Source organism: Cavia porcellus, unplaced genomic scaffold (genome assembly GCF_034190915.1).
Source record: "Cavia porcellus strain 051 isolate PalLab524CR breed Dunkin Hartley unplaced genomic scaffold, mCavPor4.1 scaffold_32, whole genome shotgun sequence".
Taxonomy (NCBI): Eukaryota; Metazoa; Chordata; class Mammalia; order Rodentia; family Caviidae; genus Cavia; species Cavia porcellus.
In genome coordinates, this window is record NW_026947515.1 from 17,778,941 (window position 1) to 17,793,848 (window position 14,908).

The 14,908-nt window shown below is 34.6% G+C and overlaps 1 protein-coding gene across 10 annotated transcripts in view; it reads right to left on the reverse strand.

The window, feature by feature from the left end:
- Tanc2 (tetratricopeptide repeat, ankyrin repeat and coiled-coil containing 2) overlaps positions 1–14,908 on the reverse strand; it is a 463,309-nt gene that overhangs the window by 344,955 nt on the left and 103,446 nt on the right. For all 10 annotated transcript variants that reach the window (XM_063242114.1, XM_063242113.1, XM_063242108.1 and 7 more), the window contains one exon: positions 2,347–2,418. In XM_063242114.1, the coding sequence (XP_063098184.1) occupies positions 2,347–2,418 (72 nt within the window). The remainder of the gene's footprint in view (positions 1–2,346; positions 2,419–14,908) is intronic.

The following is a 14,908-nucleotide window of genomic DNA, read 5'->3' on the forward strand; positions in this document are numbered from 1 at the left end:
CTGGTACAGCCTTTGTGGAGGTCTGTCTGGAGGTTTCTCAAAAAGTTGGGATTGGAAATCCCATTTATTCCAGCTATTCCACTTCTAGGCATATTCCCAGAAGAACTGAAAGCATCATACCACAGGGATATATGTGCACCTATGTAATCGCCAGATCTTGGAAACAACCCAAGTGTCCATCAACTGAGGAATGGATAAAAAAGTTGTGGTATTTCTATACAATGGAGTATTATTCAGCTATAAAGAAGGATCGCATTGAGATATTTATCAATAAATGGGCACAGCTTGAGACCATACTCATAAGTGAAATAAATCAATCTCGCATGTATGAATACCGAATAGTTTCCCTAATGTAAGTAATGATTCAAATATATAAAAATATGTGATAATCATGATTCCCAATTATGTGGCCTTGAAGCCTTATAAAATTTTCACTTATTATTTAGAAAGGCTTTATTCTGGGCTTCTTGATATGGAAATATTTGAAGCTATAGTATATGAAGTTTTATCCAAATATTTTAAGGAAAAAGACAGACACTATGGTAACTACTATTCTTTAAAAAAATTATTTAGCTATTTCTTATGTTTATTTTAATTAAGGGAAAAATTTTTAAAAATTAGGATATATAATAGTAACTCTTTTGGATCTCCTATTAACTTGTTTTGAAGTCCTGTAATACTCCCACGATCTTGTTTTGACTGATTAGACTCTGTTCCATTCTGTGCGATAGTAGCAAGTCTGAGGGTATAGGCAACTAATTTGAAGGCAATAAGATTCACAAAGATGCCCATTCTGGTTTGACTATTGTCTCCTTTGGAAGTCCTGTAATGTTCACAATGCCTAAGTTTTATTGGTCTTGTTCTCTACTGTTTTGTCCAACTTTATAATATCTAATGAGATAGACAATTCCTTTTAAGGAAACAAGAGACAACGTTGATAACCATTGTTAATAACCTTGTACTCTGTTCACATCATGTGCTATGTCTATCCTTGGTTTTGACTTACAGCTTTGTTTCGCCATACTTGACTTTATTCTCTCCCCCCCCCAAAAAAAGTAATAAGAACTAAGGAGTAATAAAATCCAAAATGTGTAAATTTTGTTGTAAAAAAGAGAGGGAGGAAAAAAAAAAAGAGCTCTAACGGATATAACAGCAAGTGTGTTTAGGGGTGTTAAATAGCTGACTATATTAATGTTTTTGGATCATTGAACACAGCTGTTTGCAGTCTCTCTGTTTGAATGTCTACTTTATATTCTTTGATACTGTGATTTGAGCAACTATTTCCAAGATGATAATATGTAATCTATTAACAGGTGATTTCTTACTGTTATGTTTTGTGGTTTTTTTTGTAGTTCTATATTATGTGTAACCTTACACTGCTTTGTTTTGTTTTGTGTTTTTCTCTTTTTCCTCTTAAATAAAAAAAAATTTTTATTAAAGTAGTACAGCTCTAAAACTTGGGAAAACTCAAGTTGCAGAAAACATAGAATAAGATTATGGAATAAATGAACTTTTACAGGGTTAAAACACTACATATTTATAAATTAAACTTTATTTTATTTTAGCTATTACTAAAGATTTTCTGAAATCAAAGTAAGTAAGTAATAGCCTGAAAGTATTTTCATTAATTGTGTTCTCAATTCTCATTGCCTTAAGAATCAATTCATTAACTTAACAACATTTACTTAATGACTCCTACATTTCAATTGTTTATTTTTGGCATGGAGGATAAGTCAGTAATCAAAACAGAAGCTGTGTTATCATGGAATACTCTTTCTATTTTGAACAGAGAATATACGTGGAGTAAATACAAGTATGATCATTACTATGAAGAAAAGGAATATGGAGATGGAGAATAGTCATGCAATTTCAGATAGGTTGCTTAGGAAAAGGCTATCAGAAGATTTCACTGACATGAAATGTTTTTACACTGTCATTTTTAAAAAATTAAATCAAAAGCCTATAATAATAAATTAAAAGAAAAGAAAATTAGTAGAAAGATCCTAAAATAATACAACAATTCTATCATTTTTTCTCAAAGAACACAACAGATAATACACTGATAAAAAATTACAACAAATGATATTGCTGAAAATTTACATTCAAAAAGTGCTACCTAGACATACACCATTATGCCTCAAAATTTCTTAAACCTTAATATTATCTTTAAAATAAAGCCATTTTTAAGATTTTTATATCTTGAATAAATATTATATAGCAATTTTCTGTATTATAATTTATACCCTAAATCAGAAACTAGCATATATTCTTAAAACAGTACCCACAAAAACTTCAGTCTTCAAATTAAGGACTAGAAGGAAATACTTGGTATTTTAAAAGTTTTACCTTGCCCAGAGCGGCCTTGCCGAGAATCTACACTTGACTGTCTTCGATCGGGTGGTTCCTCGCTCCCTCCATCTACATAAAATAAAACAAGAACATAAACAAATAGATAATGAGATTGACATATTTTCTCTAGTGCCATCTATATATTAAAACTAGTATTTCTATCATTTGTTTTCATTTCTTATTACATGGATCATTAAAGTATTTGAGAATTTTTTTTTCTATAAGAACCAATGGTTCTTACTCTTATTCTTGTAGGACGTTTACATTCTGGTCTAAAAAATCCAGTGAAAGTTCAAGTGTTTTTCTCTTCCACTATACATAGTATACTATACTAAGCATACAATGAAACAATTTTATCAACTCTACAGTTCATTTGCTGAATTCCAATTCATAAGCTCTGATTTAAAGCAATACCTAAACAAATGACAGCTGCTTATTTTTCTAAAGTACATTAAATAATCCAGTCCTTAGGACTGTAGGTTTTATTATCATAAACTTTATAAGTTATTAATATATTATTCATTGTAAGTAAAGTAGGCATAGTAAAATAGAAAGCAGTACTTTGAAAACGTCTAAAGATATATAATGAGTTTAAACAAAAGTAAAACTTAAACATAGAGGTCTAAATGGCTATAATTTATTTTCATATTAGCTAAGTTTAAAATGTACTAAAAATTCGACAATTTTCTTTATGCTTTCTTTTATACAACCTCATAGCTTATTCTTAACTTATGAGTAAGAGGTAGTAGGTACAAGCAGGTTTAACAAGGACTAATCTTGTGCTGCCATCTATTTGTGTTATTGTTTATTTCTGTCAACGACTCATGTATTGGCATTTGTCTTTTTTAAACATATAACTAATTTTTATCATTGATATAGTTTTTTTTTAAATTAGTTACTATAAGGCTTAGCAAAAAACAAATTCATTTATCAAGCATCTTTTCAATTATTTATTTTAGAGGCCTTAGCTAACAAATACAGGCTTATTCAGTTTGTTCCAAAAATATAGTTAGTTTAAAAGCATAGTCTAAAAAATATATTTACAGTAAGTAATGTTCATATCTAAGTCCAGTATTATCTTGACAACTTCATAAAATATCCCACTAATTTAATTAATCATATTTGCAAAAGAAATTACTCAGTGACAGGCAGTTATATGTTTCATTGTAGTATGCAAATATTTTTAAAATACAGATCAGCTTAAATATTGTTTTTTAAAAAACATTATTTTGATTCTGCTGTTACTAAATAAATTTTGACATATGAATAAAATACATTAGACATGTTGACAAAATTATATATTATTAAAATACAAAGGTCAAATTTTTGCCTTTGACATGTGAAACAAACTGACAGGCAAAAATTTACCTATGCATTATCATCCCAGAATGAGTGACTTGCATCTTTTGAAATTAAGAATTTTAATTCTCCAATTTCATGATCCAGGAAAGCAATTCTGTAATTTATATGGATTCTTCTGCTAAAGCTCAGTATTTTACTGGACCAAGTCACACTTAATTTTTAGATTTTTCAAACCCTGTAGAAACTTCTACCTCATACTTTAATATATAAATATCCAAAATAACAAAAAGAACCTCAAAGTATTTCTTCTTTATAATATCTAAGAAGGGAGAGACAGGCAGTCAATAGTTACTACTTACTTAATATCTACCAAGTATTTTTATATAGTATAACTAACCCCTTTGAAGTAAAAATCTATTTCAGAGGTGAGGACACTAAAACTCTCAAGTAACAAAACCAATAAAGATGAAACTCTATTTTAATCCAGGGCAATGATTCAGTACATCTCTCTTGTACCCAAACTTACTAAATAGTTGTTGAATTTGTTAATATGTTTACATTTCATTTTATTCACATAAAAGCATCTTGAAAGAGTGCAACTCAGTAACCACAGCAGTAACTACATTACAGAATATAAGCTTTATAATAAATTAAGTTATGATGATTTAATCTTACATTTTAAATTAATTTTCTTATTTGTTTCCAATATAAAATCAAACACCTATTCTCTTCAAAGAAAAATACTGCTCCCCACAGCCCATGTGCACTTTCTCTCCCCCTCCCTGCCTCTTCATTCTATTAAAAAAGATACTGAGAGTTTCTGTTGGCAATGAAATACCAACAACTAAAATACACTGAGTATCTTATTACAAATTCAGGAACACTTTGCCAACAACATAAGCTTGTCTCCTCAGGTCCATATTATCATTCCTTACAATGGAGACCATTATTTAAGAAATTCTATTTATAAGGAAAAATTTTAAGATTTGTTATTCTGTATTACCTGTACTTGAATAACTAAACCTCCCATCATGCATCTATCCTTCTTTTGTCTATTTAATCTGTCACTGCAAATTTAAGTACATATGCTTTACAAGGAAAATGCTGCCTTAAGACAAAACTTTAAAAAACAGAGAGATAACTAGTTCTTTTTCATAAAGTATACAGTATGAAAATGATACATTTTTATTTTTTAGTGGAGAGGTGACTTACACTGACACATATATAACTCTTGCCAAGTCAACTACATGAGATATAGTTTTTTGTTGAGTTATTTTTCATGAGAGAGGGTCTCACTATGTAGCTCAGGTTGGGCTCAAACTCTCAGTGATCCTCCTGTTTCAGTCTCCCAAATGGTAGGGTTACAAAGTCATGAGCCACCATGCCGCGCTGAGATGAACATTTTTAATTTATGTATGTTATGATACAAAGTTAACAAGCACATGCTAGAATTATACTGGGGGGAAAAGTAAGAATCCTGATCTACTTAATTAATTTTCTTTAAAAGCTCTTTAAAGCTCTTTAAACTCTTTACAAAACTCTTTAAAGCTGCATTTGAAAAAGACCGCTCTTTAAATAACTTTAGTGGTATAAGTGAGTGGCTAATACATATGATTTTGCTCCAATAAAATTTTAGTTATGGACACTAAAATTTAAACTTCAGGGATCTGGAGATTAAGCTCATGGTATAAGTGCCTGCCTGGTAAGCGTAAGGTTATGCATTCAATCCCCAGTACCCCACTCCAAAAAAAAACTTCATACAATTTATAATCTTTCAAAGAATTACTCTTTTAATTTTTCCAAGTATTTAGAAATGTAAAAATCATTCTTAGACTATAAACCATATAACAACAGGCAGTAACCTAGACCCCTGCTCTAAAGCAGGAAGATTAGTAGGCTAATTAAAGCAATCTGTGAACAGTAATGACTTGAAAGTAAGCGAAGTAAGGATGAAAAGAAAGCTCTGTAAATGAGACCTAATCTACTCTATGGCTTCACAAATTTAATGGCAGCATAGGTTTAGGAACCCTTTTATTGACTCTCCTTAGGTGATTTTAAGAATAGAATTTGAATGTTTCCAAAACTACTTTGAAAAAATGCAAGATTGCACTGCTTAATTACATGTTACATTTCAATCCTCTCCATGAACAACAAAAGTACCTGCAAGGTGACTAAAAATGTATATAATTTCATCTTCCTCCAGTAAAGCTTTACGATTTTTAAATGCTCAAACCCAGCATGGTGACTCAAGCCTATAATCCCAGAACTCAAGTGGCTAAGGCCAGCCTGAACTACATAGTAAGTTCAAGATCAGCCTGAGCTACAAAACAATACCTTGTTTCAAAAACAAAGCAAAACAAAATACCAATGGATCAAAGCTGCAATTTTTAGGCTCACTACCTCCAGACAATAAAGTACATCATATAATACGTCTACACACTTACATAGAAATACAACTAAGGACATAATTTAGTCTTGACCTTACAGTTCCTAAATAAAACCCGGTTGAAAGCCACAATTTATAAATTATAGTATCATTTTCTATTTTCATAAAAACTAATATGATACATGTTTCAATGATAATCAGAATTGAAACCAAAATGAGATTTTTTTTAATATTAAGCCCATTTACAAAAATTTCTATATACAATTATTTTGCTTAAATATTCCATAGAAGTAAATAAAAAGTATCAGCAGACAATCCAAAATTTATACTGGTAACTCTTTTCTCCAAATGCAGGATGAAAACAACTGCACATCACAAAGATACAGGCAAAATAAAAGAATATACCACTTCTCTGTGGATGACATAACTCCTTTTAATCAATTGCTAATTATAATTTACCTATTACTTACTTTTTAATTATTATGAGATGTTACAAAAATAGAGCACAATGCACACAGTGATCACTAAGGAATCTGAGTGTATCATGTAATTGAGAGCTACAGAACACTATCTATAAAAGAGATGCAAATGCAAGAACTTCCTACAGTGTTTAATTTGCACTCTGCTTTTAAATTTCAAAGGCTTCTAGGAAATGTGTGGAAATATGTACTCACGTATGAACACACAAAAATATCCACATACACACAAAAAAGAGCTGAGTCTTAGTCCCGTATCTGTTGCTTTTAGTTGAGATTTTATAAGTATCAGTGTTCTGATCTGTAAAAATGAGATCAACATAATACTTTTCTCTTAAAGTTGTTGTGAAGTTCAAATTAGCTAATATAGGTGACAGAACTTTGTAATCTCTAAATTAATGATTTTTCAGGCGCCAGGGTGAGACTTCAGGGACAATGTGAATATATTTTTGGTTTTTACAAATGAATAAAAGCTAGGGATACTGCTAAATAGCCTAAAATTCACAGGTCAGTCACCGACAACAATAATTATTTGATCCAAAATGTAAGTAGTGCTAGTAGTTGAAAAGTCTTGCTCTTTATATTCATAATGAAGTGTTTATAATAATCAAAATTATTCAAATTTAATTTTATTGGTATTTTTCAAAGATACAAAATTAAAGTGAAAAACAAAACACACACTGATGTATACAACTACCAAACCTTAACAAATCTTAATTTCTTATATCAATTTGTTTTAAAGAAATTGTTTAAAGAAAGACAATACTGGTGGCAATACAGAGCTGATATTTTCTTTATGCCATTCTCCAATACAATTTCCTTTCCTCAAAAATCCTTCACTAAAGAAATTAGTCTTAACTTAGTATACAACACTGCATCCATAGTTTAATGTCCTTAATGTATTACATGTATGTGTTTCCACTGTTTTTTTTCATTATATAAGCATAATGTAGTAACACCATTCAAAAATTTGCTATTTTCATTTAATATTTAGGTTTAGAAACTCACTTGTGCAAAAATATGTAGTTCTTTGTAATTCTATTTAACTTAGGAACTCCATGGTATAAATATATCACAATTTGTCTCTTCTGTTACTAATGAAAAGTAGTTTCCATATTTATAGTATGTAAAGAATCTTGCAATAAATCATATTTGGCACATGTTCAGTCTCACTGGACGTAAGTTCCTTGTGCACATGTTCAGAATCTACAAGTAGAATTGTAAATCATACAATACAAAAACTTGAAGCAACCAAATTCCTCTCAAAAACAGATGCACTAATTTTTATTTCCCAGGAAAAGTAAATGTTTTCATTTCTTCATATTCTTATAAATATTTAACAAGCTTTTTCATCTTTGCTACTCTAAAAATGTAAATTGGTATCTGATTTTTAAATTGCATTTCCTTTCCTGAAGTATGTCTACTAGCCATTTGATGTTTATGTAGACTCCTGTTTATATGCTTTGCCTATTTGGCACATTCTTCTGATTGCCATGTTTTCTGATGAAAAATCTCAAGCCACTGGAAATTGTTCCCTCCTACTCCCTGGGATGTTTTCAAAACTTTATTCTTTTGCTTTTAGTTTTGAGTAGATTGATTACATAGTGATCAGGTGTGAATTTCTTTACCTTTATCCTTTTTTAGGGTCCTGGGAGGCACTCCCTCTCATATGGGGGAATGAACCAAGGACCTTTGCACAAACCATCCCTCTTTTCACTCTCACAGGATCTTACTTCACTGCTCAACTGTCCAGGCTGTGCTAAAACTTGTGATACTCCTGCAACAGCTTCCCAAAGTACTGAGATTACAGGCATGTGCCACCATGTACAGCTTCAGGAAGCTTCTTGAATCCTGTACATCTGTGTTTTAGTCAATGTTTTTCAAATATTGTTTTAGTACCATATTTTAACTTCTCTTCTTCTGGAATTCCAATGACATGAACATTAGACATTTTCTTGTCTTCCAGATCCTAGAAATTCTATTTTTCCTCTTACCTTTTTCACCGTTTTAAGTTTGAATAACTTCTACTGATCTGTTTTCAAGTTCATGGACTTTTTTTTCTCTGTCATCTCTATTCTCCTGAGCTCATTAAATGTGTACTTTTTCTAATCTTAATTTTAAATTAATTTTATTGGTACATTTTTCATATATATAATGATCACATACGTCATAGGGAATTTGCACCTGCATATGATATACCCTGACTCTTCTTTTTCTCCCCATTCCCTTTTCCTCCCTTCAGTCTTTCTCCTTACTAATCCTAAATTTATTATTGCACTCTTCTTTGTATCTCATGTTTCTTTATTTAGACATGTTGTTTTTCATTCATTTCAAGAGGGTTCATAAGACTGCTTGTGTAGGCATTTTTATCATAACTATGTGAAAATATTTGTTAGATAATTTCATCATGTGAATCATAGTGATGTTGGCATCTACCAATTGTCTTTCCCTTGCAAGGTGATATTTTCCTACTTCTTTATATATTGATTCCACATTTAATTGGTATATCAATCTTTGTATATAATTTTAGATAGTATCTGGATATTCTCCATGTTTTAAGCTATGAGATCCTAAAAATCAGCTTTAATCCTAAAAGAAATGTCAGTTCAGTTTTGCAGAGCCTTAGTAGTATTATTTTCATCCACCATATACCACTTAGTGTTTGGTCTGGGATAATAATCGTGAGTCAGTTCTAAAAGTCTTGGGTGTGATGAATAGGACTAGATCCACAGTGCAGATCTCAGGAATGAGCCCTATGAATGTTAACAACCTTATAAGCTTCCTTTTCTGAAGTGTTCTTTCTGCACCCTTTTAGTACTTTCCAGTTCCCTGTCACTCTTTTTGGGTGCTCTGAAAAAAATCTGGGGCCACAGTTACTTGTTTCTGCTTCATATTTCACAACTACATGTTATGTCTGGGGCCCAGTGATAAGAAGACAGAATTGGGGTGGCGGAGTTGACCCCACACTCTTGGGGCCATTGATCAGAGAAGGTTCTCCTCTCAGAGCTTTTTGGCTTATGTGAGTTCCCAATATTACTATTAAGACAGGAGACTGGAGCCAGAGGAAAAGGAAAAAAAACAAGGACGGAAGGCATTTGCATTCTCTGCGTGTTCAGAATTTCTTCCCACTCCTCAAACCAGAACTAGATGGTTTCTCCTTAAGATACTTATTCCTATGTCCTCATACCTACTTTTTTTGAGCTACATTAATCTCTGAACACTTGATGCAACAGGAAAAAACAATCCTAAATTCATTACTGACACAATGTCCTCTCAACTTTCCTACTGCTATATATTCCTTATAGAGTCCTCAAGTAGTTGTTTCCTGCATTTTGTCCAGGGTTTATAGATTTATTCAATGATAAAAGGTTAGATCATGTTCACTTTATCTTACCTAGATGTAGAATCCTTCTCTAATTTTTTATTGTAATGCTATTTATCTCCCTAGTATATATTAACACTAATCCCTTGTTTATGGCATGGCAAAACCTATCTATCTATCTATCATCCATCCATCCACCTATGATCTATGTGTGTCTTTCTAGGCTTTCGGAAAAATATGGAAGTCAGAGACTGGCAAATCTCTAGAGGCCAAAGTGCTTAGGGGCTGCTACTGCTAATGGAAACTTGTTCACTGGTGTGCAGGTGACACTGACTGGCTAACATTTAAAAATATAAGGGCTGGGGATTTAGCGGAAGCACCTGCCTTGCAAGTATGTGGTCGTAAGTTCGATCCCCAGTACCGATAAAAAAAGAGAAAAAAAAATGTGATCAGTGAGCCAAGTTATCACTTATAGACCCTGGCCCTGAAACAGAACTCACAGAGCCAAACATCAAGGCAGCCCACATGACCCTGGGATCCAGGTGTGTTCTTACATACCCAGGCATCAAGTCCATCCTAGCATCAGACCAGTGCCTGAGAAGTGAGGTTCAAGGCCTGCCTTGGGCTTAACTTCTGGACGAGGTTTCAGGTCAGCCCTCACTAATATAAATGCCAGGCTCATCTCTGTGGAGCAAGTCTCCAGGCCCCTCTAGCACATCTAATCAAACTCCAAAGTCATCTCAATGGCCCCAAGCTCCATATCAGTCCATGTGGATTGGGGGCCTAGGTCCACTCACTTGTTGAGCCAGATACTGGAAAAACCTACCAAGGATGTTAACAGCAAGTATACTTTCAGACTCAGTCGCACAGCCTAAGCAGAATCTCAAGATGAGCTAAATGGTAAAAGTTTTCTCAGCTTTCAAAGAGCAAAGTAGGTGCCTATTTCTTGAAATGCATATACACCAAGTCAGGGCCACAATGATCATGCATAATCAGGAAAACATATCACCAAGGAACAAAGTAAAGTAACAGATCATAAAGAAATAAGGATCTGCCAGGCATGGTGGTGTACATTATACCCTCAGTCACTACTTGGGAGGCTGATGTAGAAAGACTGCAAGTTTGAGGCCGACCCGGGCAACTCAGCAAGACCCATCTCAAAATCAGAATTTTTAAAAAGGAGTGAAAATTTAGCACAGGGGTAAAGCACTTGCCTAGAATACATAAAGCCCTGGGTTTATTCCCCAGAACAACCAAAAAAAAGAAAGAAGAGAAGAGAGAGGAAGAGAGGATCAAGTGTAACTTGCACCCTAAGCCAAGCCACAGAACTTCTCTTCCCTCAAGTAAAGTAGATCACAAAAAAATCTTCCTCTACCCTTCTATCTTGAATTTGGCCATAAACAAATTCTCTGACATTATGGTTTTCAAATACTAGGTCACAAGAACCTCATCACTCCAGAGGGGTCCTGAATACCCTAGAGAAAGCAAGGGGCACAGAGAGGACAAATGTGACAGGAAGGCTGGGTCTCCCCACCCATTCTGTTACTTTTGGATCATGGAGCAATTAGCACTTGAACACATTTCCACACAATTATCCATGCTTCAATCAAGATTACACAATGAAATCTATATAAAAACCTAAAAAGACAAGGCTTGGAGACCTTCCAGATAGCTCAACACATGGCAGTTCCTACAGAACACTCCAAAAGAGAATAGGAGCTCTGCAACTCTTCTTTTAGACCTAACAGTATGCCTTTCTTCATCTCTATCTTTGTAATAGTACTTGAAAACTAGTAAATGTGATTCTCTGAGTTCTGTGAGGCAATGAAGCAAATGAATCTGAACAGGGAACTATGGAAATCCAAATTCATAGTCAGCTGATCAGCAGCACAGGTAAAATAATAGGTAATCACTTGGCCTCAGTGTGTAGGCTCTGAGATCATCTAAAAGAACAGTCTCAGTACTAAATAGGATTAGAGGACATCAGATAGGTGTCCACTATAGAATTATTTCTTGCTGGTCACAAGAAATTCCTTTACGTTGTATTATAGAAGCCTCTGGGTTGATTTTAGTACAAGAGCAGACAATTAAAACACTGTTTTTCCAACACTACTACAATTTAAATCCAAAATGGCACCAAAAGTCTTATATTCAGAAGTAGAACTTTTAGAAGGTGAATGGGCCATGGGGGCATTACATTCTGTATGTTAATTTATTGATGAGTTTATAGCTAATTGTGCTGTTCAGAAGTGAGGCCTGACAGAAGAGTTGAGTCACTAGCAGTATAACTCAGAAGAGTATATTCTTATCCCTGGCTCACCCCACACCTGCTGTCATAACAGGAACATTTTTCCTCCACTGGACCTTCTACCATGCCATTTCTGCCTTGGAGCTGGCTAGCCATGAACAGAAGCCACATAACAGTGAGCCAAAATAAACCTCCTTTAATTAAACCCTTGAAGCATAACAGAGAGTGCCTCATACACACCTTTTATTCTGCAAATTTTTATGTTAGCATAGTAATACCCAGCAAAGTGTCTCAGTACCTTTCCCTGAGGGATACATAAAGCAATCTTTGTGAACGTGTGCAAAAGTGTCAAACCAGAATTTAGACCCGTTATGCTCCGTGAAGCAGTTTTTGGGTATGTTTACCTAAGCATCAAGGACAGTATAATACACTCACACCACTCAAAGATTTGTTTTTTTAAAAGTTTATTTTGATTTTTCTGGTAAAAGTAGCCCAATTCAGTAAAATGGCACATGAAAAAACAGATTTGCAAGCTTTGGAGGAGATCAAAAGTGAATGATCAGATTACTAATGCATACTAATGATGAAGTGATCCACTATGGTAAAATACGTTGTTTTCACAACAGAAGAATGGTGTAGTAGATGATAATGATGATGATGATGACGATGACGATGATGACAATGATAACTTTGACATTGGCTGTGTGAGCCAACCTTCCTGTAAGAGTGAAACGGTTTCAGGAGGAATTTGAAAACATTTGACAGAATGGGATAGAGAAGCCCTAGACTGCTGAAAGCCAGCTTGATGAGTGATTTTGATTATAGCTCAAAAAACAAGAATGCTGATAGAAATATGGACAATGAAGCCCAGATCCATGAAGTTTTAAAATACGAATGAGGATTTTGGTGGAAACTGGACAAGAGGACATGCATGTTTCATTACAACAAGAAATTTGTCTATATTTTGTCTGTGTCCTACAACAGCGGTGGTGAAACCATAGCATGTGCACCACAGTAGGCTATTTGCATCATTAAGGGTTCCAAAGGTTCATTATCACTGTTCTAAGTCTTCGTGTGAGACTAAATTTTAAAGTGGTGAGCCAGGTATAGTGGTACATACCTGTAATGCCAGTATTCAAGAGGCTAAGACAGGAGGATCACCACAAGTTTAAGTTCAGCTCGCACTACATTATAAGATCTAAGGCCAGCTTCAACTGTATAGTGAGACATCTCAAAAACTAAATAGAGCTGAGACAGGAGGAGTACAGGGCATTTGAAGTCAGCCTAAGCTACATACCGAGTTCAAGGCCAGTTTGAGCTACACAGTGAGACCTTGTCTCAAAAAGCAAATAAACAGAGGCTGAGGAAGGAGGAGCTCAGTGAGTCTGAGGTAGCCTGGGTTACATAAGTTAGTTAAAGGCCAGCCCAAACTATACAGTGAGATCCTGAATCAAAACAAAAACCAACAACAATAACAAAAGAGAAAGAAACATCAAAAGGGAGTTTTTGGAAAATGATCAGTAACTGGCTGTGTAAACTGGCTGCAGAAGAGCTGCTACCATGTCCTCAGAGTTAGACCCCATAAGTCCTGGGGGCAAGATGGGAGGGAAAAAAGCAACATAGCTTTGGCTGTAATGGCGGGAAAAAGTATTGTTAGAGCTCCCCTAATGAACTTTGGTACTAACCAAAATATGAATGTGTAAAATGATTTTTAAAAATGGGTTGTATCTAGAAAATATACATGCACACAATCTTTATGTGTCCCTTCTAGTATTCCAAGAAACAGTGGTTACTCTGCCATTTCAGTAAAAGCTCTTAAAGAGTACCCGCCACTCTTAAAAGTGGAAGACAGGCTTCCCCAGCACCTTCTGGTTAATCCCCCACTGAACCCAGTGGGAATACTGGCCAGATAAACAGTTGAATTCCTTTCTGGAGAAGGATTTCTGAATATATGGACCCAGTGAATGTTAAGAGGGTAACTGAGGAACCATGGCTGGGCTGACTCCCTGGTGAGCACCAAAAGGTTCCTTAGTGGAAGCTGGGTCTCAACAGCCTCGTTGAGTAAGCAGCAGGGAAATCCCCATTTATCTGTTCCCTACCAAATGCACTCCTCAGTAGGGTTAGAGGTAAAACTCAGTGATCTCCTGGTATCCTCCATCCCAGAGTGACCTGAAACAATGCTGTTAAGAGCCTTGTTTTAAGCCTCCATTGAGTTAAAAAACAATTAAAAAAAAAAGAGTTGAACTACAGGTTTGGACTTTTTTCCTCTCTGCTTGTAAGATAGACCTTTCCTCTTTAGATATGTCTTGATACATATATGGGGCCAGAAACAGGTCAAAACAATATGACCTGATGCTCTGTGGGGTTACCAAGACCACTCCCAGGTCACCTATTTAGGGCAACTCATTTCTCAGGGCAAAAAGGTACTAAGTTCAGAGAGAACCCAACCCATTCTGAACTCTGTCAAAATGTATCAAACAACTAAGAGCCATTCTAGGGGTGACTGGGTTTTGCAGAATTTGGATTCTAGGATATGCTAAAAAGGTCAAGTCCCTTTACCAGCTTCTTAAGAAGACCCAAGTATAGGGACTCATCTCCTTGCGTGGAGCACAGACACCAAACAGGCTTCCTAGGTTCTCAAGATGACCCAACAGGAAGCCCATACACTGGAACTTCCCAGTCAAGACAAGTATGCTTTCCTCTTAAAGTGAGAAATGGAATGGCTTTAGGGGTTCTTACCCGTTTTCTGGGGCCTAGTTACCAGCTGGTAGCCTATTTAAGCAATAAACTGCACACTGGGGCCAGAAGATAGCCAAGTTGTTAAT